At 32.7% G+C, this 26,565-nt stretch overlaps 5 protein-coding genes across 12 annotated transcripts; 2 read left to right on the plus strand and 3 right to left on the minus strand.

Annotated features, from left to right (window-relative positions):
- Positions 1-52: 52 nt before the first annotated feature.
- On the plus strand, positions 53-9,743 carry LOC105840794 (vigilin). Of its 4 annotated transcripts, XM_012687864.2 has the most exons (23): positions 53-184; positions 309-377; positions 1,513-1,715; positions 1,902-2,117; positions 2,305-2,511; positions 2,639-2,854; positions 2,916-3,099; positions 3,227-3,541; positions 3,650-3,759; positions 3,841-3,997; positions 4,081-4,256; positions 4,329-4,460; positions 4,531-4,677; positions 4,757-4,915; positions 4,994-5,128; positions 5,215-5,433; positions 5,502-5,637; positions 5,734-5,885; positions 5,970-6,098; positions 6,173-6,283; positions 6,459-6,656; positions 6,857-7,075; positions 7,160-7,402. In XM_012687864.2, exons 3-23 carry the CDS (start codon positions 1,554-1,556, stop codon positions 7,400-7,402), a joined length of 3,723 nt encoding a protein of 1,240 aa, XP_012543318.1. In that variant the 5' UTR covers positions 53-184; positions 309-377; positions 1,513-1,553. The 4 variants fall into 4 exon arrangements, with proteins under 4 accessions (XP_012543318.1, XP_012543317.1, XP_036141620.1 ...); XM_012687863.3 differs by lacking the exon at positions 53-184 and having other exon boundaries at positions 233-377; XM_036285727.1 differs by lacking the exons at positions 53-184; positions 309-377 and adding an exon at positions 1,280-1,302.
- A 142-nt stretch (positions 9,744-9,885) lies between these two features.
- Positions 9,886-10,618, minus strand: LOC105840796 (dual specificity protein phosphatase 19). The gene has a single exon (XM_012687867.3). It carries the CDS (start codon positions 10,587-10,589, stop codon positions 10,005-10,007), a length of 585 nt encoding a protein of 194 aa, XP_012543321.1. The 5' UTR covers positions 10,590-10,618; the 3' UTR covers positions 9,886-10,004.
- Positions 10,619-10,654: 36 nt separating this feature from the next.
- LOC105840793 (tRNA pseudouridine synthase A) lies at positions 10,655-12,822 on the minus strand. 4 transcript variants are annotated; one of them, XM_012687859.3, is made up of 6 exons: positions 12,722-12,822; positions 12,163-12,288; positions 11,620-11,754; positions 11,400-11,546; positions 11,106-11,316; positions 10,655-11,043 (listed from the first exon to the last, which is right to left on the minus strand). In XM_012687859.3, the coding sequence occupies exons 1-6, from the start codon at positions 12,805-12,807 to the stop codon at positions 10,771-10,773; spliced, it is 978 nt and encodes a 325-aa protein (XP_012543313.1). In that variant the 5' UTR covers positions 12,808-12,822; the 3' UTR covers positions 10,655-10,770. The 4 variants fall into 4 exon arrangements, with proteins under 4 accessions (XP_012543313.1, XP_012543312.1, XP_012543314.1 ...); XM_012687858.3 differs by having other exon boundaries at positions 11,106-11,340; XM_012687860.3 differs by having other exon boundaries at positions 11,106-11,340; positions 12,432-12,787.
- Positions 12,823-13,904: 1,082 nt separating this feature from the next.
- On the plus strand, positions 13,905-18,602 carry LOC105828850 (sprT-like domain-containing protein Spartan). Of its 2 annotated transcripts, none has more exons than XM_012667393.3 (6): positions 13,905-14,045; positions 14,166-14,500; positions 15,214-15,377; positions 15,473-15,581; positions 15,665-15,784; positions 16,163-18,602. In XM_012667393.3, exons 2-6 carry the CDS (start codon positions 14,402-14,404, stop codon positions 17,663-17,665), a joined length of 1,995 nt encoding a protein of 664 aa, XP_012522847.1. In that variant the 5' UTR covers positions 13,905-14,045; positions 14,166-14,401; the 3' UTR covers positions 17,666-18,602. The 2 variants fall into 2 exon arrangements, with proteins under 2 accessions (XP_012522847.1, XP_036141621.1); XM_036285728.1 differs by lacking the exon at positions 13,905-14,045 and adding an exon at positions 14,066-14,080.
- Positions 17,860-26,037, minus strand: LOC105828849. The gene is made up of 22 exons (XM_012667392.3): positions 26,025-26,037; positions 25,553-25,785; positions 25,179-25,424; positions 24,902-25,060; positions 24,665-24,807; positions 24,429-24,576; positions 24,170-24,354; positions 23,771-24,090; positions 23,518-23,690; positions 23,205-23,422; positions 22,765-22,981; positions 22,483-22,687; positions 22,193-22,409; positions 21,876-22,033; positions 21,522-21,664; positions 20,946-21,079; positions 20,509-20,635; positions 20,136-20,318; positions 19,738-20,067; positions 19,407-19,662; positions 19,017-19,296; positions 17,860-18,844 (listed from the first exon to the last, which is right to left on the minus strand). Exons 1-22 carry the CDS (start codon positions 26,035-26,037, stop codon positions 18,673-18,675), a joined length of 4,260 nt encoding a protein of 1,419 aa, XP_012522846.1. The 3' UTR covers positions 17,860-18,672.
- Between the last annotated feature and the right edge of the window lie 528 nt (positions 26,038-26,565).

Here is a 26,565-nt window from a genome sequence, read left to right on the forward strand (position 1 = left end):
CTCTCCAACGTCCGAATATATATATATATTTATCGTTTTAAGTGCAAGAACTTTTGGGGATTTCAAGCAACGCAGACCTATTGGCATCACGGTCGTGACGTAAGCCCACTTGGTACTCTCCAGATTGCGGTGGTGACTTTCGGTCGTCCGACGGCCTTCCGTGTCATTTCACTTTGCGTTACCGGTAAGGAGAGTCGTGAGTTCTTGTGCGGTGATGGGGCGATAATCTCGTTCCACGTTAATTTAATTAGATCTCGTGGCCCGAAACGCGCCGCTCACTTCTCGTAACCGACGTTGTACTGTTTCAGGCAAACCACCCTTAAACTGGCTACGTAATACGTGTTTATTACTTGGCCGGATTTCTTTATTACGGTAGAGTAAGTAGCAACTTCAAACTGCTGTGTTTCTTGCCGTCGTATGGAATAGCGTGCGTGCGTGCATGCGTGCGTGCGTGCCGTCTTTCCTTCCTTTTGAATCTTCCTCTCCAGCACCTCGTGGCCATTCTCGCGGCCATCTCATTGTTCTTCGCTGTCCTGTCGCCTAGCATTTTTCCCCGTGACCGGTTCGTTCTCGTCACTGCAACGTGCAGATGTTGGCCTCGGGGCGCGAGAGGTTAGCGATCTTATGACGTGTCAAGTTAACACTCCATTCCATATGGTGGTCACTGTCTCAGCCATTGGTCATTGACGTGCACTTGGTGTGCATCTGTTTATCGTTCCCCGGTCATCACGCGCCTCCGGATCGCGAAATTCTGTATTTTTTCCAGAAACATACCGTCCTCATCGCGGCCCCGCGTACAGCTTGTTGGCACATTCCCTCTCTCTCTCTCTCTCTTTCCCTCTCCCCCCTCTCTTTCTCCCCCCCCCCCCCTCTCTCTCTCTCTCTCTCTCTCTCTCTCTCTCTCTCTCTCTCTCTCTCTCTCTCTCTCTCTCTCGTGTGTACAGTTTGTCCTCGCAAACTCTGGGACGATCACGTCGAAAGAATTCGCACATCGCGACGGAGTCGAATGTGAAAAAGAAAAAAAAAATGCTATTACGAAATCCCGTCGCGACTCGATCAGCCTTCGTGAAAACGTTTGAACGCATCCTCTCGCAATTATTCGAGAAAAAATTTATCCTCGATGTGACTATCGACATTCCGCGATAATTGATTTATTTTTCCCGTCCATCGCAAAATTAAGACTTTAATTAGGTATTGTTCGAAATTAGTAATAATTCAAAATTTAAATAAATTCAAATTTCCATGCAAATGTATGCGTGTGTATGCACATATTGTGCGCATAAATGTATGTGTGTACGTATGGTACGTAGCATATGTATGTAAAATATAAATTGAGTTTTGAAATATTTATGCTATGTTTAGTAATCATTTTTGTATCATTGTTATATAACATAGAAATTACTTATTAATTAAGGATATTACTTATTATACAATTATCTATATTTTATATGTATATTCTTTGTATTTGTAAAAAATTATGAAAAAAGGGAATATTTTTAATTTGTATTGTAGTGCTACTGTAAGGACTTGGCACGAAACAGGACATCCGAAAAATGCAGCAGCAATCAGTAATGGAAGAGGGAACGGCCTATGAGCCACCTACTTATGACGAGACATTCCCTGTCCTCCCTGAATCATCTAGCTCCAACTCTGGGCAGTATAACATATTTTCTATAAACAACAATTTACAACTTGGTCGTATCACTATTACACAGGTAAAAGTTTATAAAAATTTGTGAAAATGTTGCACGCTTATTTTATAATCTTTCTTTTAATTCAATAATGCTTTTAATTAAAAAGTTATATGTTAATTTATAGCTATATTACGAAGAAATATTAAAATTATATTTTATTATTTTTAAAATACTTATTTCTTCATACACTTTTCTTTTCCTATGTAGATGTTCCGTGTACCAGGAGAAGAACGCAAATTTGACCACAGTGATAAATTTGGTGAACGTGAATCTATTCGTACATGTAAAACCATTATGAAAGAAACAAACACCATTATTGAAATTGCATCATCAAAAGATCAGTCCTTAACATTTCTTATAACTGGAAAACAAAATCAAGTTTTAGAAGCCAAACGACGCATTTTGACTACATTTCAAACTCAGGTATTTTGATTGAGAGAGGGAAAGAGATTTTTACACATATAAACCCATGAACTTATTAATTTGCATTTACACATTTTTTATTTATTCTTATACAAAATAGAGTATAATATTTGAAATTTTTTTATTATATTTCTAAAGTGAATTGTTCTTTATAAATAAATTGTTTTTGATGATATATTTTTTGTAGGCAAGTAAGCAGATTAGTATTCCTAAGGATCATCATCGTTGGATTCTTGGAAAGCAAGGGCAGAGACTAAAAGATTTAGAGCAGAAAACTGCAACAAAAATTAATGTGCCTGGTGTGCAAGATCAATCAGATATAATAACAATTACAGGAACAAAGGAAGGCATTGAAAAGGCCGAACACGAGATTAGAGTTATTTCTGATGAACAGGTATTTTTTCTTTTATAATTAATAATAGTAAATGATTTAAATATATGCATTCTATCTTTAATCGTATTTGTTTCAAGATAATTTATTTAAATATAATCTTACAATTTTACATAAATGCACGTTGCAGTCTAGGAAAGCTTTTGAAAGAGTAACTGTGCCAAAAATATATCATCCATTTATATATGGTGCACACAACGAAAATCTCAATGCTATGATGGCAGAAACTGGTGCGCGCATCAATATTCCTCCTGCATCCGTGCAGCAGGATGAAATAACTATCGCTGGTGAGAAGGAAGGAGTCTTGGCTGCAAAACAAAAGATTGAGAGTATCTACAAAGATATGGTAAGTTTATAAAGTTATTTTATTGCAGCACGTATATGTAATGTATAAACTTTTAATTTAGGAAAAAAGATGTACTACAGTATCAGTAGAGGTTCCCAAATCTCAACATAAATATGTAATTGGACCTCGTGGTAGTACCATAGCGGAAATACTACAAACGACTGGAGTAAGCGTAGAAATGCCTGCATCTGACTCGGCAACTGGTACCATAACTCTTAGAGGACCTCAAGAGAAGCTTGGTCAGGGTAAGCAATTTAAAAAATTACATATTATATTTTTTAATACTATATATTTAAATAACACGATTATTATATATTTATTTATACTCTTATGTGTGTTTATATATTCATGTGTATGTATATGTATATACAGCACTTAACAAGGTATATGAAAAGGCAAACAGTGTTCGCACTGCTGTGGTGGAAGCTCCGGTATGGATACATAAGTACATCATTGGGCGCAAAGGTGTAAATATCAAGAAAATTACTCAAGAAATGCCAAAAGTGAATGTAGAATTTACGGGAAAGGAAGATAAAATCAAGATAGAAGGCCCACCTGAAGAAGTAGAAAAAGCACAAAACGAACTGCAGCATATGGCCAATGATCTTATAGCAAAGCTTACTTTTGCAGAATTAAATGTTGACCCAAGATTTTATAAGCATATCATTGGGAAAAATGGTTGTAATGGTGAGCAATTTAACATTTACAATTTGTAATACAATACTATAATTATTTTCATCTTGTAATGAAGAAAAGAATGTTTACATTAAAATTAATCTTTTTCTTTTTTTTAAGTGAATCGTGTTAAGGAGGGAACTGGTGTAGTGATTAGTATCTCTGAAAATGATGGTAGTAATGTTATTCGTATTGAAGGTAATCTCGCTGGTGTGTCAAAAGCTCAAACGGTATGTATTACATTTTTACTTAACACAGCAAATATTATTAAATAAAAAAACATTAATTATTTTATTTTATAAATAATATAGGAACTTGTGGAAATGGTAAAAAAGCTAGAAAATGAGAAAGAAAAGGATGTGATTATAGATCACAGATATTATCGTAATATAATTGGTAATAAGGGAGATAATATCAAAGAGATTAGAGATAAATTTAATCAAGTACAAATTACTATACCTGGACCAGGTAAAAAACTTTATTATTTTTATTACATTAAATTGCAATAAAACATTTGTGTCATTTTAATATTACTAATTAATTTTTTAAAGGTGAAAAAGGAGATATAGTGAAGATTAGAGGACCCAAAGAAGACGTTGATAAGTGCCATAAACATCTAATGAAATTGGTGAAAGAATTGAACGAAAGCAATCATGTATTGGAAGTACCTATTTTTAAACAGTTTCATAAGTTTGTTATTGGAAAAGGTGGTGTTAACATCCGTAAGGTTAGCATTAAATTATGTCATTTACAACTTGCTTTTTTATACTTGCATTTACATATGAATTATGTGATACAGATTAGGGAAGAGACGCAAACAAAAATCGATTTACCTGCGGAAGGCGAAAAGAGTGATGTTATAACTATCACTGGAAAGAAGGAGAATGTAGAAAGAGCTAAAGAGATGATACAAAAAATTCAAAATGAATTGGTAATTCGTTAATTCTACAATAAGTAATTAAAAAAATGTTTGAGACTACATAAAATATTTGTCATATTAGGCTAACATCGTCACCGAAGAGATCACTATTCCACCAAAGTTTTATAATTCTCTTATTGGAACCGGAGGTAAACTGATACATTCTATTATGGAAGATTGCGGAGGCGTCACGATTAAATTCCCTACGGCGGAAAGTAAAAGTGATAAGGTAACAGATAAAAAAAATTTTTATGAATAATTCTTTGATCGAACTTAAAATTGTTAAATTTATTTGCATATATGTATAGGTCAGTATCAGGGGTCCAAAGGATGATGTGGAGAAAGCAAAAGCGCAACTTTTAGAACTAAGCAATGAAAAGCAATTATCTAGTTTCTCCGCTGAAGTGCGTGCCAAAGTTCAACATCATAAATTCCTCATAGGAAAGAATGGTGCCAACATCAAGAAGGTAGATCTTGTGAATATTACAAGTATTTTCACAAATACTACTATTTAAGAAATAATTCTTATATAATTCTCCTTGTAGATAAGAGAATCCACAGGTGCACGAATCATGTTCCCAACAGAGGAAGATCAAGATAAAGAAGTGATTACAATTATGGGCAAGAAAGAAGCAGTTGAGAAAGCTAAAGCTGATTTAGAAGCTACAATTAAAGAGATTGTACGAAGATCCTTAGTTTTAAGTAATTCGTATAAGTATATATCCTTGTAGATATATCTTTAAAACGTTTTTTAATATATTTTCAGGATAATATTATTGAAGGCGAAATTCGTATCGATCCTAAACATCATAGACATTTCGTAGCGCGAAGAGGTGGTGTACTGCACCGAATTTCCGACGAATGCGGCGGCGTGCAGATTTCATTTCCGCGGGCAGGCGTCGATAGCGATCGCGTTAGTCTGAAAGGCTCGCATGAATGTATAGAAGCGGCGAAGCAACGAATGAGAGAGATCGTTCAAGAATTGGTAAGTTTGTTAAATGCAACCGTTTGTTCAATGCGCTCATATATTATATTATTGTTTCCTTAATTCAGGAATCTATGGTAACGGAGGAATGTGTAATACCTCAAAGACATCATCGTACGGTGATGGGTGCAAAGGGTCGGAAAGTGCAAAATATAACATCCGAATATGATGTGCAAATCAAATTCCCTGATCGCGATGTATACGGTTGGTATAAATCAGTTTTCATTGTCTCTAATGTTCCAATTCGCACATAAATTGTTAATTTTATTGGATCTATGAAAAATTTTAATTTTATTCTAGATGAACAAAGAGCATCAGCACAAGTTAATGGTGAAAATGGAGAGGGTGGAGAAACCACTCCAGCTTGCGATATAATTCGTATTACCGGACAACCTGAGAACGTTGCTGCCGCTAAGCAAGCTTTACTTGATCTTGTCCCTATTACGATTCAAGTTAGTTCATATTCTTGTATCGAACTGTTCTCGTACAGTTATATAAGATCAGTCTTAAGCAAGATTTTTTTCTTTTGCATTTAGGTTGATGTGCCATTCGATTTCCATCGTTCGATAATTGGACAGAAGGGTAAAGATGTACGTGAATTAATGAATACGTATGACGTACACATCATGCTTTCTCCAGCAGAGGAAAAACTGGATTATATCAAAGTAATTTTTTTTTTACATTGACTACTGAAATAAATATAAAAATTTATTATACTTATTCTTTATTTATCTCTTAGATTTCTGGAACGCCATCCTGTGTTCAAAGTGCCAAGGAAGCTATCCTTGAAAAATGTGAGGCTTTGAAAGCCGAACGAGAAGATCGAGCATTAAAATCTTTTGAATTAAAGGTAAATTTATTATATAATATGACTAATTTTCAATAATAACAATTTTTGTATGTTTTCCAAAAAAGATAGCATGTAGTTGAATATTTTTTAAAGGAAAATATGTAACATTATATAACACATTAAATGTCATCTCGTTAATATGTATATGAAATACATTAGTAATTTATTTAATTAGCTTGAAGTTGATCCGGAATATCATCCAAAAATTATTGGGCGAAAAGGTGCGGTAATTAGTAAAATACGTAGTGATCACGATGTTCAAATTAACTTCCCACGCAAGGGTGATCCTGAAGAACATATTATTACAATAACGGGATATGAGAAGAATGCGTACAGTGCGCGAGATGATATTATGAAGATCGTTAACGAATTGGTGAGTTAATTAACATTTCTTTTTTTTTGTATTTTAATAGATAGGTAACTTTCCTCTGACAAACGGTATGTAAAACACTACATATGAGCATATGTATGTACACATAATACATACACATATACATTCACGAAACACGATATTTGTTCCTATTGAAATAAAGTTTTATATTACGATTTTTTATTTTCTCTCATTTACTGTAGAATGGCTTAACAAAAGAGGAAGTGCAGATAAATGCTGCAGTTCATTCACGTTTGATCGGTGCAAAAGGTCGAAATATCCGCAAAATAATGGATGAATTTAAAGTCGACATAAAGTTTCCGAGAAAAACCGATGCTGATCCCAATATCGTAACAATTGTGGGAGCGGAAGAGAACGTAGCTGATGCGAAAGAACGTTTGTTGAATCTAGAGGAGGAATACGTAAGTAACGTCTGATTTAGTTCATTTGTAATGTAAATAGAAATTATTCGAGAGACTTTAATTAATAAAAAAATATAATGGCAGATGCAAGATGTGATAGAGAATGAATATCGTGAAAGTTTGCGCTCACCTCAACGCGACGACGGTAGCAACGTCGGTGGCAGTGAAAATGATACCGGCTTTATCGTGAAAGGAGGACCATGGGAGCAACAACAGCAGCCTCAGACTGCACCAAATACAGCCAGTGTGGAAGAATTTCCGCAGTTTGCCGGAATTTCTCATGTACCCGTTGCAACTCCGGACGGTCCTTGGGGAATTAAGCGTTAAAGTATAAATCCAAAACAATTTTACACTAAAAAACAATTGATGGAATCTAATAAGCTAATGATGTAAGGTAACTTTCCTCTGACAAACGATATGTAAAACACTACATATGAGCATACGTATGTACACATAATACATACACATATACATTCACGAAACACGAATCATACATGCATATGCACTTGTGTTGGGTGGTTCCCTGTTCCATTACTGACGTTGTTGCTGCATACGACCTGGCCATTCTATTGGACTCTGACACTGGTTTACTACACATAACGTTTGACGATGATGTTTATATTTTCAATTCATAATACCGATGTCCTATGTATCTGTAACTGTAATGCATTTTATCCTGAGTCTGTCGCCATATCACTCAGTCCAGTTGGATGTACGTCTAAACGTACGTTGTGCACGATTTTATCTCGTGGTTTTTGTTTTTAATGATATGCTTTCCAGATACAGATATGTTGTACTTAAGACTGTGGCTTCGTGGGAAATAATCAGGTCAACGTTCTGCAGAAAAGAACTGAATCCATGAAAATTTGCAGAACTACTCTGTAGCAGTTTTTTTACTCTACAGAAACGCAAATTGCCTGTGAATACAATTTGCATTCTATAATTAAAAAAAATGTGCGCATTAGTTTTTTCCCGCAGAACTGACCGATTTATTCGTGTATTATATTATTTTCACAAATAATCTTTGTACTGCGTATAGACTGCAATAGTCATACGTTTTTCGTTGATCTTAGCATAATAATTTGTTAATTTATTTATATCTTTTTTGTACATATATCACACCTTCTCGTTGTTTTGTGCCACTTGAGTGAAGTGGTTTCTAAACTATATATACATCACGATTGTTGAAATTTATATTGTAAAATTTTCACGAATCAAAAAAGAGGAAACGTAGTAGGGGCTTTCTAAGGGAAAGTTTGTTCCTTAGGAATTACGCAATTTTTTATTACATTAATTAGTTACTAAAAGCTCGACATACGATTCCGTAATTTTAATGCGATGTAATTGAAAGATCTGTCGACACATTGAACACATACTTATCAATACAATTATAAGATTCCAATAACAGATTTGTAATCGGAGATTGAAACCAATATAATCTTTGGGAAATTTTTTGATGTTCTATAGAAACAGGAAAATGTGTTTTATGCCATTTGTCGTGTTTGCATTGTTTGCCAGTAGAGATCATTTTCTTGTATCTGTGACATCAAAATGTGAATTATATAATTTTTAATCATAAACAATCAATGTTTAAGGAACACGATATTTAGAAGGCCTTGATTCCGCGCCGCTTACTCATTAAGATATATGTGAAATCGGTACTCTGCAGAATGGTCAAATGAAATCTGTTAAATGATACTAATGTTACTAATAGTGAACGATACACGAATTCCTTTCGATAGCCGGCTTTATTTATTTGTTCTTTATCATTTTGTGCACCGTTTAATGTGCAAATCTTTGCATTCTACTATTTATGAGGCCAACTAGCTAAGAAAAGGATATTCAGTTCAAGTGCCTTGTCTATTTTCTTCGAGACAGCTCATTTCAATTGTTGGAGGAATGTGAATAATAGATTATAAATATATTTAAAAAATACAATATATATACATATTGTATTTATCTGGGGTATCTGAAAATCACTAAATGATATTTTTAGGAATTTATTCACGAATTCAATGTAGCAATCAACAGTTTCAAATTAACCTGACTTTTACAGACCGTTTTGCATTTCTTAAACTTGCAAAAAAGTTTTTAATGAACCATTATTTTGAAACTATAGAGAATGCTTCGATATTTTCGATAAATAAAATATTGGGTGTATCTTATCTGTCTGCAAAGTATCATCTGGTGATTTTAGGACAGCCTGTATATATACACACATCACATGTAAACACATATATGGATATTGATAATAATTATTCTATACAATATGTAATAGAAGAGAAAGAGGTAAAATAGGTACCAACATCGGTACATTAATACACTATTATTATGTGAATGAAATAATAGGATTATCATGTATACAGAAATTCACTTATATTTTTTAGATTTACAGTAATTTTTATAAATCTACTTGGTACGGCGACCTATGTGTCATCTCCAATGCATGGTAAAATGTAAGGAAAAGCCAGAATTAGAAAATTTTAATATGCTTAGTTTTGGCTAAGAATTTCATAGATGCTGTGCATGAATATAATTTTCTAATGAGTTATAATAAAATATATTGTAATTACATGAAACAAATATTCTCTGTACACATAAGTAAATAACGTTATAACACATTGATTATATTGTAACAATATATTACATTCATTGATCTATTTATCCATTTCTTGTGTGCATACATTCTTTTCTGCCCTTTTTTAGTCTTGATTCAAATAAAACTCATAAAAAACTGCAAATATATATATATTTTTTTAAATTTATTTATACAATAAAAATTGTTCCTAATTATGAAATATATGCTGGAATTGGTAAGAAATATTGATAAATAATTTATTGATATATTATAAGTACTCGTACACAAAACATAGGTAATAAGCTATGACATAAGAATTGTCAGTTTTGAATATATTGAAACACTAAATAATTATAATTCGTAAAAGGTTGTATTTTCAATATTACGTAGTTGTTTCACGAATCCGTCATTAGGCCTAATACAGCTTCTCGCTTTTTTTACTGCCTTATAAGCTTCGTCATATGACAATTTTATAACCATCATTAAATAAGCGATAACAATACTCGGAGAACGAGAAACTCCAGCGTTACAATGCACAAGAATATTCTCTTTACGATTCGCGTGTATGATGTCGACGCATTTTTTAATCGATGGTAATATATTCGATTCCGGTAAATCTAACAAGTCACAGGTATGATACTGAATGTTGTCATATCTTTCAAAAATGTTGACACCTATACTCAAAATGTGTCGTATTTCGTATTTTTTTAATATATTACTGCAAATTACTGGATCTTGAGAGCTAAGATACAACCCTGGCATTATACTGGCAACTTGCAGGTCAGGTTTTTCATCTACCACGAATGGTAAACTTTTTTCTAGCTTCTTTACTTGGCCATGTTCAACTTCATATTTATTGCCAAGCGGATCCGTTATCACTGTTTTACACGATTTTAATGACGATCTCTTTTTCGCGATAAGATCTTGTAGATTCATTATGTAAAAATTAATAAATATTTATATTTTAAATATTTAGATCACATCAAATTCTTTCAAAGTAATTGGTTAAAATATGTACTATCGTTATTATTTCTATAGCAAAATAAATTCTATTTTATACATTAAAAAATATTTTTTACCTATTACAATACTTTTTTAAATATATATCTTTCGTTTTTTATTCATTCAACTGCACTTCTTGTTTTTTCCACTGTTGTTCCTGTGTTTGATCCTCTAATTGCAATTCTTCCTCTTGTTCTTCCAAGATAGTACAATTTTTTAATTCATCCGTATCATATTCTACGTTCAATAAATGTAAACCATTTGGCGGTACAGGCGTAACACGCGGATTCCAATTATTGTGGGAAGGAACTTGTAACATTATAGTAATATCTTTCTCTGTTATCTTTCCAATTCCTAATGCAATTAGAGCACCGATCATTCTTCTGACCTGCACAGAGCACTATTCGTAATTTTCTTATATGCAAACATTATTTGCGAACCAAATCTTACCTGATTGTATAAGAAAGATCTTGCCTTGCATGTAAAATGCCAATATGTAAAATTATGAGACAGCGGATCAAAAGGCATTAAAGGCTGGGCCTCTTCCAAAGTAAAATTATCTAAGGCACGTACATAACGAATTTTGCGATCTGTTATAGCTTTTGCACTAAATGTAGTAAAATCCTTTGTTCCCATAAATAATTGTATACCACGTTTCACTCTATCTATGTCAAAATCATGTGACCTAAAATACATGTCACAAGAAAGCAAAATATTACATTAATTTTGAAAAAATGTAATTACCTAAGATGATGAGTGTGTATTGCTTCTGGAAGGGATATTCGTTGTTCGGTAGGTATTTTAGGTATCATAAATCTGTACAAATATGTTCGAGATTTACATGAATGTCTCGCATGAAAATCATTTGTGATAGGTATACACTCCAATAATCTATGAAAACCATAATTTAAATAAATGCAATAACAAATGCAGTAATATTAAAATAAATGCTTTTAGAAGTTACCTAACAGTGTGGCCACATTTGTTAAAATAACGATTAACATATTTCTTTACATCTGTCGAATTATATATTTTATTGTATTTATTTTCAAGTTCTACATGAGCAGAGTTGCCTAAGGCGTGAACTCCGGCGTCAGTCCTACAAAAATACGCATTTTGTAAGAGATTGATGAGACTTTAATTTTTCCAATAAAGCATAGAAAATATACAGAAGTATATATATATATATATATATATATATATGTGTGTGTGTGTGTGTGTGTGTGTGTGTGTGTGTGTGTGTGTGTGTGTGTGTGTGTGTGTGTGTGTACACACATTCAATTAGTAAATATGTAAAACAATATTTTTAGCAACTGCTTTCAAAAGAATGTCTATTTTGTAACTTTTAAAAATTCTCTTCATATGGCTTATATTTTCAAAACTAAACATTCTGCTGAATGTTACCAATAAGTAGATTGCTATAAAATGTGTTTGATGTATTAGATGTTACAAATTGATTACACAGAAGATTATACAAAAGTAATATAAAACAAATGAGAAAATTTACCTGCTGGAAAGAGTCAAAACTGGTCTAATTTGGCTTTTTGGCAAGATGGTTAATAGAGCAGCTTCTAAAGCACCTTGGATAGAATCCGTATCCCTTACGAAGTTGTCAATCTGCCTCTGCAAACCTCTTTACAAAAAATCGATAATGTTATGTCGTAAAAGAAAAAAAATTACAGATTCAATATGTGAAATGACGCTATATAGTCGTGAACGTCATTTCCAAATATACCCTGATATATATCTGGTTAATATTAAGATATTTTGTTATACCTGTACTGTGTACCAATGTACGAAAACTTAAGCAAATATCGTACCATAATTCTACTTTCCACGCACGAATGTTAGTAGAACAATATCTTATCGCACATTAATAGTGAAAAATTTAGCTTTAGCAGAAATTACTCGACAATCCCGTAACCTCGTCATGCAACACGAATTAAAACAAGTTGAAAGTTGAAGTTCCAATTCTTCATAAAATAACAGTCTCCTTAAAGAGTCCTATTGATAATTCAATCACTGTCATTTTTCACTCATAAATTACGTAAATTTAAACGCATTACATCGGCGATTGACCACGTGCGTGTCGCAGAATTAAAGCCTTGGGTACACGATACGATTTTTCCATGCTAGATTGCATACGAGGCATCTTAATACGTGTCCTGATTGGCTCAGATGATTATGTCACCAATTGTAAGCCAATGAGGATACGTACGGTTTGTTCGCGTCGCCATGCTCCGACATGCTCCTACTCACTCCAACGCATTCTAATAGGTTGGCGTCATCGGAATCAACGTATTGGAGTGCGTTGGGGTGAATAGGAGCATGTTGGGGCATGTGACGCGAACAGACCTACAAGGTTGGCGTCATCGGAATCAACGTATTGGAGTGCGTTGGGGTAAATAGGAGCCTGTTGGGGCATGTGACGCGAACAGACCTACTGGGTCTGTTCGCGTCACATGCTCCAACATGCTCTTATTCACCCCAACGCACTCCAATACGTTGATTCCGATGACGCCAACCTATTAGAATGCGTTGAAGTGAGTAGGAGCATGTCGGGGCATGGCGACGCGAACAAACCAACTATGGGTCTGTTCGCGTCACATGCTCCGACATGCTCCTATTCACCCTAACGCACTCCAATACGTTGATTCCGATGACGCCAACCTATTAGAATGCGTTGGAGTGAGTAGAAGCATGTCGGAGCATGGCGACACGAACAAACCATATGTCTATGGTGCTGGCATTTCTCCTCCATGGGTGCGTTCCGTTTCACGCATAGACCGCATGAGACGACAACGCATCGCATGAGCGCATGAGTCCGTTCCGTTTCTCTATGCGTAAAACCAAAATGGCTGTCGCGCATAGACATCGCATGAGCTGCCTCACCTCGGCTGCGTTGCGTTTCACGCATGATGCGCATAATACATATTGTTCATCCTCGTTTAACGTTTGACAAACAACAACAAACAACAAGGATAAACGATGCATCATGCGTATCATGCGTGAAACGGAACGCACCCCTTGAGAGCTGAGGCAGTTCATGCGTTCTCATGCGCTGTGTGGTGAAGCGCGGGAGACCATTCCCATGCGCGCATGAATTGCGCATGGAGTGAAACGGAACGATCTTCAAGTTTTCCATGCGCTTCATGCGTGAAACGGAACGCACCCCTAAAACCGAGCCGTATCGTCTCTCAGCCTTCTCTCTGCACACATATTTTAGAATCCACTAGATTGCCCCCCCCCCCCCCCCTCTCTGACAGTCCTGACACTCCTGACTGCAGGATAGAAAGTTCTCGAGTCTCTAGGAATCTCTATCCGCTTCTATGTCGCAGCCAATCAACACACTTGGAAAATTTGTATGACGAATATAACAGCACCCTAACGGTACCTTGGACGATTCTTGGCTTTTATATTAAAATGTTTGCCTTGGGACCTCTTTGCATCTCTTATCCTCTATTTAAATAATTCTATATCATCATTCGTTGGTTCGGTTGACTGTTCCAGATCACTTAGATCGTCCATCGTTTTGAGATTGACTCTAGACGCAGTTTGTCTCAAGACTTAAATGGATATAGATTGCTTCGCTCGTGAGATGCTCTATGGAACACACGGTGATATTTTCCTTTTTATTTTCACTTGATATAAGGTGTTTGAAAGGATAAATAACATTGCATCCTGAATTTGCAAGAAGTATCTTCAAATTTGTTTGGTGACACGCGGATAAAGGCTGTGAGAAGACGATGACATCGCAGGAAGCAAGAGACTTTCACATGGCGTACGAAATGCATGAGAATCTGAATTGTTTAGGTGTGACGGAAAACTCAGTCAGCCTGAATGAGGTATTCATTTGTATCTTCATCGATCGAACACGTGATTGTTTGTCGAAAATGTTAATCTTTATTGTTTGCACACACAATGGCACATTTATCCTGTCCTATTGTTATGTGTATCCTACTTTGTTTCTTTATAATATTTTATTGACTGTAGTTATATGTAATACTTACAATTTTTTTAAATAATACACAACCATATAAATACTTTCTAAAGATGTAAGTCTTAATAATTTGTATATACCTATAAAAATGGCAAAAATTCATACCTATAAAGATGACAAAAGACTATAAATTAAATAATAATAATAATAATAATAATCCATTGAACTAAAGGTTTGTTTTTTTTTATAACTGAATTGCTATATACTTTCTGGACCTAAAATGAAATACATGTTTGACACTTATTGAAAATGAAAAGTTGTACAGTTCAGTGTAGGAATAAGAAAAAAAGGCTTTAATATTTAACTAGCATTTGGCATGTTCTTTTAGCTGCACTGGCACAATAAGTTAAAATAAGACAAATATATTTTGTTTTATTCTAACTTATTATAGTAGAGATAAAAAGAATAGATCTATTAATACTCTCTTCTATACTCATTCTATACTCATTTAAAAAAATATGGTTATTAACAAGAATATATTTGTATTAGATTTGTTTTTTTTATCATATGTATGTGGGTAGAGAAAATAATTTTACTTGTTTCTTTATTTGTTTCTAGAGAAATTCCCGTTACTTATCATTACCATTTTCATTGGTTGATCAAGAATTGGAATTGATTGATCCTACTCCTAATATTCACACACTGTTTATACAATTTAATGCCCGATTCTTCAGAGATAAACTAGCTTCTGTCGAAGTTAAATGGAGTAATAGAATGAAATGGTAAATATAATTAAATATAAATATCCTTATTATTCCAGTACAAAATGTATATTTGTTAATTTATCATTATTTATATAATATGCAATTGTTTATAGTGCCGCTGGAATTTGTACCTTTCACTCAAGAAATAAAGAATGCGTGATATCGCTCAGTGCACCATTACTTAAACTTAGGCCAAGAAAGGATCTTATAGAAACCTTATTGGTAAGTTTCTCAACAAATATAAATATGTAATTATATAAGGAGAACGTTGTATATTGACAGTATCTTTTCATATTAAATTGCAGCACGAGATGATCCATGCGTATTTGTTCTTAACTAATAATGATCAGGATCGTGATGGTCATGGACCGAATTTTTGCAGACTTATGCATAAGATAAATAAAGAGGCAGGAACTAATATAACAGTGAGTTAATAACTTTTTATCTTAATATTTAAAACTTAAATTGATTGAATTTATTAATTGATGAGATCTAAACTAAAAATCTATACATATTGTGCACAATCTTTATGCTCAGACTACATTGGAGATTGAGGTGTTAAAAAAACCATTTGGTTTACAATAAGAAAAATTTATATTTTGTTATGAAGTTTAATTACATTAATATTTAATTAAGTTTAACATCAATATTTTATTTTAATTTTATCACATTAGTTAGATTAAAAAAATAATTTTTTAAATATAATCTTGTTTATACATTTGTAATAATTTTATTTGATTTTAAACCTTGAAATTTTATATTTTGTAATAATAAGATTTTTTTGTCGTGTTAACATTGTATAGATCTATCACGATTTTCATGATGAGGTAAAGCTGTATAGACAGCATTGGTGGAAATGTAATGGACCATGCCAACGTAGGCCACCATACTTTGGGACAGTTCGTCGAAGTATGAATCGTGCACCCGGCCCAATGGACTTTTGGTGGAAGGAGCATCAAGAAAAATGCAATGGTCAGTTTATCAAGATCAAAGAGCCAGAGAATTTTAAGTCGCGTTCAAAACAAAATATATCAAAACCGATATCAAAGGACAACAAATCGAATAATAGACTTACCGATTGGTTAGCAAAGAGGATTTCGAATCAGGTTATACCTACATCTTCAAAAGCTTCTAGTAATAATAACTCTAAAATATTTACTCAAGCAGACAATGCTAAGCCTAGTACTAGTAAAGATAATGGTGGTACAAATTCATCTCGTGCTGTGAATGAGAAAGATACTCAAGATTTGTCAGTGGGAATAAAGAAACTTGGCAGCAGTAGTAATAATGTACACGGTTGGGGCATCAGTGGTCCGGGTGAAAACGTAAAATCGTATAACGTAAAGAATATTTCTAAAAATCCCAAGTTTTCTTGTTCTGGTGTTCTGGGAGGTAGTAGTAATGGTCAAAGTAATCTGTTGACCAAATTCAAACCTTCGAACGAAGATGAAAATCGCCGGGGTGAATCGATCGACGGGGGTTCATCCGCAGCATCGTCATCGGCTGCAGAAGGAGGATATGCTAATGATTCTGTCCTGAATCTAAGTCAACCGAGAAATAATTCCTATCTTTGTCCTATATGTAATGTACCTATGACTTTAGAAAATAGATATAGCCATATAGATTCATGCCTAATAAATAATACATCATTGATAGATGAAATGAATAATAATATCAATAATAATAATAACAATGAAGAGTTAATGTTAATGCCTATTCAAACATTTGCCACATCGGCGACAGAACAAAATATTGATGCGACTCCTAATAAGCGTGTAAGATTAGATAATTCGAACGACACAAATGAATATGTCACTTGTCCCGTTTGTGGCAGAAGACTGCCAATCACAGACATTAACCAGCATCTCGATGAATGTCTGCTAGAAGCAGATACAGCTCGTAAAGCTGCCATTCCTTCCACCTCTCGTGCGTCATATGATGACAGCATAATCAGTATAAACAGTTCCTGCAGTTCTGATTTAGATGATTCTGTACTGACCGACGATCCACAACCTTCTACAAGTACTAGCACTTGTAAAAACGATACAGTGGATCTTGAACGAAAATGTTTAGTTTGCAACGTACAGATTGCACTTGATGTATCATTGAATGAACATCTCGAAGAATGCATTGGAAGTGTCTTTAATGACGATATAATAATAGATGACAAAGAGGATGATAATAATGATACGCTTGTTGTAGAAAATAATTCCACAGAAAATAAATATCCCTGTCCAGTATGTATGCAGATAATATCAGAAAATCTTATGAACCAGCATTTAGATATGTGCCTTAAAAACGAATAAGTGATATTGCGAATGGTAAAAAAAAATGACAATGAACTATTTTGCGGATAATAAATGGTTTTTTTATCTGAATAAGTATGTTAATAAATATCTTTTCATATGTAATGTTCATTTTTTGCATATCGCGATTTTATATGAGACAGAAAAAAAAGATGTTATACAGAATTATTAGGAAAATAAATATGCAATTTTTTTAAAACGATATTTGTATATTACTTATCATGTATTAAATAGAAATTTAAAGTACATTAAGACATGTTACAAGAGGAGGTATTTGCATGTCCAATGTAATTATTACCATCGCTTATATAACGTAAACTATATTAATGTGCTCGTATGTATAAGGCTTGTTTTTTCCATACCTCAGGACTGAACTTCATCTTCTTTTTTTTCTTTTCACATTGGAGAGAAAAAAGAGAAAAGACAAATTATGTGAGAAGTTCAGTTCCAGAGTAGAAAAAGAAAAAACTTATAATTTAACATAGTATAAGTTCTTTAATTATTAAGACTGGTTAATAAAGAAGTTGTATTATTTATCTATAAAATGTTACATAAAATTTTTAGCATTATTTTTTAATAAATAGTGAACAATATATAAGGCTAGTAATCGGTTAAAATCTAGAGCTTTAATCATTTAGTCATTTAAACAATATATTAAAGCTGCTTATTATTTGCTAAAGTTTATATTTTATGTCGGAACAATATAATAAGATTATGTACGAATTGTTCAGATGTTCGGCTTATATTAGTTTTATGTCTTGTTCATTAGTAATTAGTTTCTAATATTTAAACTTGATTTGATGCATAATAAGAAAATCTCAAATATCAATTGACTGATTGATTTGACGGCCGAAAATCCGAGTTCTAATTACGTAATTATGTATACCTTTTTGTACTGTACTATTTATTAGATATATATTAAAAAGTATATTAAAAATGAATATAAAACTTATTTTACGATATCATTAATATGTTGCATTTTGTATGTACATCTTTCACAGAGTAAATTAAAGTTTTTCGTATAATCTGTCGATGTTGAGATGATCGAGTGTGCATATTCCGCAACCAAATTCTAACACGTGGTTTGAAAAAAATAGTAGAACTTGTTCCTGCGTCCAATGTATATATAGTAAAATATTAGGTAAAAAGATATCGATTTCCTTGTCGCTCATTTTAATCCTGCATACAATTGATACATTATGTTTTTTGTTGTAATTGTTTAATAAATAATAATCAATAATATGAAAAATCCGTTTTAAATATAAAATTGTCTATATAACATGAACTTTACATATTATGGATTTGTTTTAAGTTCTTTATTTAATATCAAGTATTTTATTTTTTTACTTACATTTTAGTTCCTAGTGTATGAAATAGATAATCAGATTTCAATTGTATGTATGATGTAGCATTGTGTAGAGTTCCTCTATCCTTGTCAGCTATAATCTGTATAATTCCTGATTCATCAGTTAAATTGATGTTGATGCCATACAAATCATTGACTGCTGTCAATGCAAGTCTAGGATTTTCATCGTAACATTGCCCGAGTAATATCACTTCACTGTTTTCAGCAAAGCTGTAAATCGTGTTATACGCCGACCTTATGGAATTTGATGTTACGATACATGTGCCTAAATTAGAAAACATTGAATTAAATAATCTTTGTAAAATATATCGCCGCAATATGATATTTATCAATATTTGGACAATTTATTTTGAGATGAGCAGTGATATTACATACTAGAAAACATTCTGAATAGAGGTACTTCCATATACTTATGAATTCTCGTCCGTGTCAAGAAAAGATCAATGTAGCGCGAATTATATTCAATCGCAACGTTGTCCCTGTTAAGTTGTAATTCGCCAACGTTTGAATCTTTCGGAAAAATTGTAGTTATTGCAATCTCATTGGATTTTCTTGCAGTACTGCTATTTCCACCGATAAGATCGTAAAAGGCGTACATTTTCCAAACCAGCTTAGATAAACTCTCTGGTAACTATCATTTTCATTATAAGTTTCATTATTATGTCATTACATATTTGTGTGTGTTTTACAGTTTTTTGAAACTTACGTTTTCATATTGTGCGGTAATTGAATATCTTCGCAAGGTCGACAATTCTTTTGATACTTCGTAACAAGAATTTGTGTAAGGAACAACTTTTTTCCCCACAGATTCTCTTTTGCATTCACTGTAAGGCCAGATTGCCCTTTTACTTTCCATGAGCTGCTCGCCGCTAATTTCGCCAATTAAGTACATTGATATAAAAGAACCGCTGCATCTTCCTTTCGTATTGTCAGATGGTCCCCAAACGATATTTAATTTGATGCGAGAGGAGTCAGTCGGTTCATCACTCAGAATCTCCCATCGCCACGGCACATGTCTTTCGGCTTCTACGCAAAACTAAATCAATCAATTTCGGTTATATATTCAGTATTATCGCGGACTTTGCGTGAAATCTTTAAATTCACCTTAAATACGCGTTCGCCAGGCACAATCTTAGTTGCTTTAAATTTAATTACATCCGAGAACCAGCCGGTGGTTTCGTATAATGCGGCTAGATTCCATTGATGAAGAATTTGCGAGGATTGTAGGTCGTGGTGCGTCAAAGATAAAATATGACGATTATCACTTTTCAAGTATTCCAATCTCGTCTAATAGAAAAAAACACTCAATATAAGAAATGGAATACATTGTATAAATATTGTAATACATACACATATGTGTATATAAAATGTACTTGATGTACTTTCTCTTTTTTTTTACAGCAATTACAAAAGATTCGATATTGGAACGAAGTTTCTTTAGATTTTTTACGTGATTTCAGATAAATATACATCTTACTTGTGATGGCCCGGATTTAAGTGCTTCGATGTAAGCAGCTAATCCACAACTACCTTTTGGTGGCACATAAGTGAAATAATCCAAGAAATGCAGTCCGATTAAGGCAAATTTCATACTTGGCCACGTTCTATAATTAAAAAAGAGCCTATGATTTTGATTTAAGATGCTATATTTAGTCATATTGATAGAAAACTGAGTGTGTGTAAATAAATATGAATAAATAAGATGTAAAAATTATAATCAATTAAAGCACGCGTCTTAGAAGTTTTAAAATTTCGAAAATAAAGTCTTATATATTAAAATTTTATATTTTTACTATTTTTTATATAGTAGCTAGTTATTTTTTACGTAGTATGATTGTACTTTTCTGATAATATTATGTATTTAAACAAACTTAACATGCAGATAAATACAGATTAATATAAATGATACATTACTGATAATTGCTCTGATGAGAAAACCAAATGTCATTAATTAATGTTTCATGTGACATCATGCTTTCGCAATCAAATATTTTTACTTGTAGCCGACCGCCTAATTCGGGAAGTTCAATGTTCAGAATATTCACTGTCTATAAGAGAGGAAAAGAAAAAAAGTGATTTATACATTCATTAAAATAAATTGATCAATATAAATTTAAATAGCAAAAGAGACATTATATATCTAAACTGATCCCAAATAGATGTATTTTTGTATATTGTCTGCGACGAAATTTTTGTATATTGTCTGTGACGAAATTTGAAGATTGAAAAAGATATATAGCATATATACTTAAAGATGTGTTCTTGTATGACATGAATGTTGTCAGCAGAAGAAAGAGTGTCTGGTGTTATAAAAATTATGACAATGTGCTACTTATTTTGCTAAAAGCAGAACGTGATTAATCCATTACTATTAAGGCAATGATTCAAATATGAAGATATTGCAATTTTATGTTGTTAATGGGATCACAATTTATAAATAAATATTCGTATGTTATGTTCAGTATAATATGTCTATCTGGGAATAATTACCTGCAGATTAGACAATGGTGACTTCATAACTGTGTGCGATATAGAGCACGAACGACAAACTCGATCTAACTTCGATCGAACGTTGGCACCTTTGATACTCGTAAGCGTTTTAGCATGTGCTGTAAATCCTGTCTTAAGGTGTTCTACAACACGATTTTTAGAATATGAAGAATTAGAATTGAGTTGGACAAAAAAAATTTTAAGTGCTTAAACACGTAAAGTTTTTATTTATAAGAAAAAAATACAATTTAAAGAAGCTGTTTTCTGGATATTAAGTAAGAATTATTAATTAAAATACGTTAATCAGAATTGAATATCGTTCGTTTTAGTTTGTTAACAAAATAGTATCAATACCTTCTAGAGTGTCGTATGAAATAAATGGTTTTTCGTCTAATCCGATTGTAATGTTAATAGGAAAATATCCATGCAATGACTGAACTCTTTCAGCGCTGTGCCATAAATCGACCAGTGGATTATAATTCTCTATCGTCTCAATGCCGTGAACAGATGTGCTACAAAATATATTGAATACATAAATAAATTTACAAAACACACATAAAACTTATACTTTAAAATTATTTTTAGATATTATAGAAAAATGTGAGTAAATATGCAATTATACGTGCAAAGTGAATTGTGCATACACATAAACGTGTAAAATATAGTCTTACCGTAAAATAATATGATTATTTCGTCCAGGAAAATCGCGCGTAAAATTACCTCTCATTGAAAACAAGGACGTTCCTGTCATTGCGAGTCTAACGTTAGTACCGAAATCGGTCACTTGCACTGATTCTAACATCAATGGCACATTTATACGTTGTTGATTAATATGAAACTCCATATTATAATATGTTTGATATATGTTATCCGATAAAGAAGATAAATCTAGAAAATTAAAAAATGCAAATATGATGTAACATTATTATATTATAGTCGCGATTACGAATTACAGACTTACACTTCAACCCCTCAATTATGTTTGTTTCATTCCAATAAACGCACAACACTGTTTTTTCTTGAATACGTGTAATTATCTCTAAATGCACAGGGCCTTTCTGGCGTTCATCCAATTTGAATTCCTTCAGAATATCTTTTATGTTCGTCGGATTCTTTTCAAAGGAAGTCGCTAATGAGTGGAAGATGCCTTCCGCTTTGATGTATAACTAATGTTATATCAAAAAAAGTAGTAATTAAATATTTGTAAAAGTAATGCATTCTTCTTTTAAAAATGTATACTTACAGACACATGATTAATGTGTGTTCCACTAGCATAATTATTTAAAGATGCGTATATTACTTCAGGAATATTCGTAGAAGGATTGGCTACGATAATGCCATGCAACATAGCGCCGAATCTTCTCGAGGAATCTTGATAATCAACCAAATAATTACCAGTAGTCAGATATTCATTTTTTGGTACACAAAGTACGCGGCTAAATTGAACCGCAATTTTGCTTCTGTAAATATTCGGTAGCGATTAAAAATAAAAAATACATGTAAAAATAAATTGTTAATATTGTTAAATTGAACTAATCAGAAATATAATAATAAATAAACAGTGCTGAAATTGTTCAAGCAATTTAATTAAATTAATTAAATAAAGATAGAGCTAAATTCATATAAATTACAATATAAAAATCTTCTGTTCATTCGCTCTGATAAATTTATATGTGTATTTACATGCGCTTGTAACAGGGATACGTTGTGCGTTCCATAGATTTTAGCATCGTATAAAAATAATTGTACAAGTGTTGATTGGGTTCGTTTTGCATGTACCAATACAGAGATATCAATCTGTTAGGCGTAGGACTGGAAACAACAAGCAAAGTTAACGCGGCGACCCTCATTTCCAGATGCTCCGTTCTATTGAGTAAAATCGGCCAATACACAGGATAAATCTACAAAATAAATATGTATAATTCCTATAAAAGTGACATGTGATGTTAAATACATGTAAATTCACAAAATAAAATCTATAAGAAAGATTGCCTACAATATCGGGTCTCAACGGTGCTGTGGGAATAGAGGCCCAAGCCGCGAGTACTCGAAAATGCGATTCAGCATTACTACCGCTGGCTATAGGCTCTAAAAACTCAACAACTCTACCCAACTGTATATTCGCCAAACCTTCCAACCAAACCATTTTTTGCTCGTATTGTGTAGTATCTATAACAAAAATAAAATACCATAATTCTATCTAATATAAATTGCAAAACAATATGCAATATATAAATTGTTACATATACCTGTAAATTTGTCGATATACAAACGTACGTAATCATCTAACATTTCATACGAACAATGCATTAGACAAGTTTTGTATATTAATGTTCCATAAGCGAGAATCGCAGCATTTTGTACTTCCGTGCGAATTTTGCTTGGCAGCGTAAGAAGCGGTTGCAGACTGACCAGCAGTTGAACGTCGGGTTTTCTTATGTAAAACGGTAGCCGCATAAGTAATTGAATCGCTGATATGTCAGATACTTTATTCCCCTGAATAAGATCCAATATGAACATTGCGGACTCCTTGCTTCCAACTTGCGGCAATGCCTCAAGAAACATGTTTCTGTAAAAAGCACAGAAATATATAATTTATCTTAAAAATAAGGAAATTCATATAACAAGAAATAATTAATGATAAATACCGTATCGTTTCTTCTTTGTAACTAGTTCCGGAGATGCGAGTATAAGCTTTTCCCAGATCAACGCGATCTAACATATCGAGATAATAGAGAAGCACGGATATTGTTGTGTTGTGCAGATTATGGATTTCGATATCCAAACCGGGATTTTCGAGCCTGTGGCTTAAACGATCTAATAAACGACTTATCTACAACAGGTTGATGAGGATTTGACTGGAATAACAAAACAAGCGAGAAGAAGATAAAAATAATATGAGCTTACAGATTTAAAAATGAAACTTTTATCTGTTGTGCCTCTACCCTGTGTAAGATCTGCTTCTGGTAGCTCATGTTCAAGGACTGTAGCTTGTAAATTATTTGTCATTATTTTATTCGTTATATCTTTCACTGAAGATAACTTGATAATTTGCCTGTGTAAGATAGAACATTTTTTATATATCTGTTCATTTGGAATAATGACCAACTAACACTAAATATATATGTATCTATCAAACATACTGAACAAAATGATAATGCGCCTCTCCCATGCTTTGAAAAGGTTGTACGTAGATACTTCCGGATGCATTAATGGAGATGATATTATGAACAAATCCATCAGTTTTCAATTGATATATTCGCTCGCTACTTTTCAAGATGGGATTCTAAAAAATATACAATATAGTATATAGTATAGTTAAACAATTCATAATTTTACATTAATTAAATAAATATAATAGATCATCAGTAGCAACATACTTGATCCTCATCAGTGCACTGTACTTTAGGAACGTTCGTCCAGTAGCGACTTGGATGTTTAATACACATCCGAGGATCTAACGATTTTCTTATCAAACGTTGATTATCACTCTCCGGGCTTACAACATAATCGATATCACACTTTCCGTAATGGTTTATCTGCAAATTATAATTTCTGTGTTAATGTTTTTCATAACGTATTTTTTAATAAAAATAATAAAATTTTATTATGCAATATACTCTCTTATATGTGTCTACAAATAGTTGCCATATTTACTTCATTAGAATGAAATGCAATCTCCTTTTCTAAATTAACAAGATCTAATTGTAAAATTCCAGCTATGCTCCGTTTTATATTGGTTGTCCATAGGGGTTCAGGTTCGGTGCTGAAGTTCTCAATAAGCCCTTTGTTGTACGATAAACGAAAAGGTTTCAAAAGTTCTAAAGCGTCATCATAGATATCAATATTTTCCGTTGTTTTTTTTACATTTCCATTATGCATGTTTGTCTTCAATGATTGCAACTGATAATGAACATTAGGGAATATTAACAATAGATTGTAAAATACAATAAAATTTTATTAAAAATCATGTATAGGACATAGTGGGGAAAAAAATAAACAGCAAAAAATTATAGCTATTTTAAAAATACCTGTATTGTGACATAGTCATCTTCTGTCTGAATCACGAGTTTTCCATTGAGATTCCATGAAGAAGCTGCGTTGGAAGGTACTAACACACCAGTGCTCGATTCAGCGTTGTAAGAATATATATATTCTTTCCCAGATCTGAATAAACTTTGCGCGACATTCTCAGTGCTTAAAAGTAAAAATATGAATAATATTCTTCCTATTCTTAGCACTAGCTCAGCTACCAAACTGGAATCTGAGAAAAAAATTTTCTTATGTCAATTTTGTACATCGTTTTCTAATTTTTTATTCCTATATATATATTTTCACAATTGCCAATTATTATTGAAAACTTTTTACAAAGTATATTCAAAACAAAGAAAATGTAGATTAGTATTCTTTTTTATTAATAATATTAAGATTGTATATATGAGTGCAATAAATATTTCTTGCAACAATGTTATTTTTTTATTTATTTGAAATACTTTTTAATACCTGTAAACCTCATGATGTGCGATTGTAGCTCAGCGAAAGCAAACTGAGTTCATGCAAGTCAAGAAATGACCCTTACCAGTTCTTATCATTGTGACCCATACAGTCACTTGTGCGTACATGCACAGAAATTGTGCTCTCAGAGCATTATCTTCAATCATATAGATCACACATGTATTATATTATCGTTGACCTTTTTCTCACTTTTTTCCAATACATAACCATATAAAATGTATACATTTTTATTTACACATAGTTTAGTGATTGTTACACATCAAAGCATGTGTAGAAAAACAACCAATTTTTCAATTATGCAGAGTAAAAAACTTAACAGTTCCTGAAATGTACAATAACTTTAAGAATATTTAAAATACAAAAATATTTTTCTAAAAGATATACAATAAATATTCACTTACTTATTATTTCTTTTCTGTTTCATTTCTTTACGTTGAAGACAAAATAATTTTCTAATTATGTTTATGCTATCTAAATGCTTTCTCTGTATTAATTTTAGAAAAAAGTGAACAGAAAACACGTTTTATTA

This window comes from Monomorium pharaonis, chromosome 4 (assembly GCF_013373865.1).
Source record: "Monomorium pharaonis isolate MP-MQ-018 chromosome 4, ASM1337386v2, whole genome shotgun sequence".
NCBI lineage: Eukaryota > Metazoa > Arthropoda > Insecta > Hymenoptera > Formicidae > Monomorium > Monomorium pharaonis.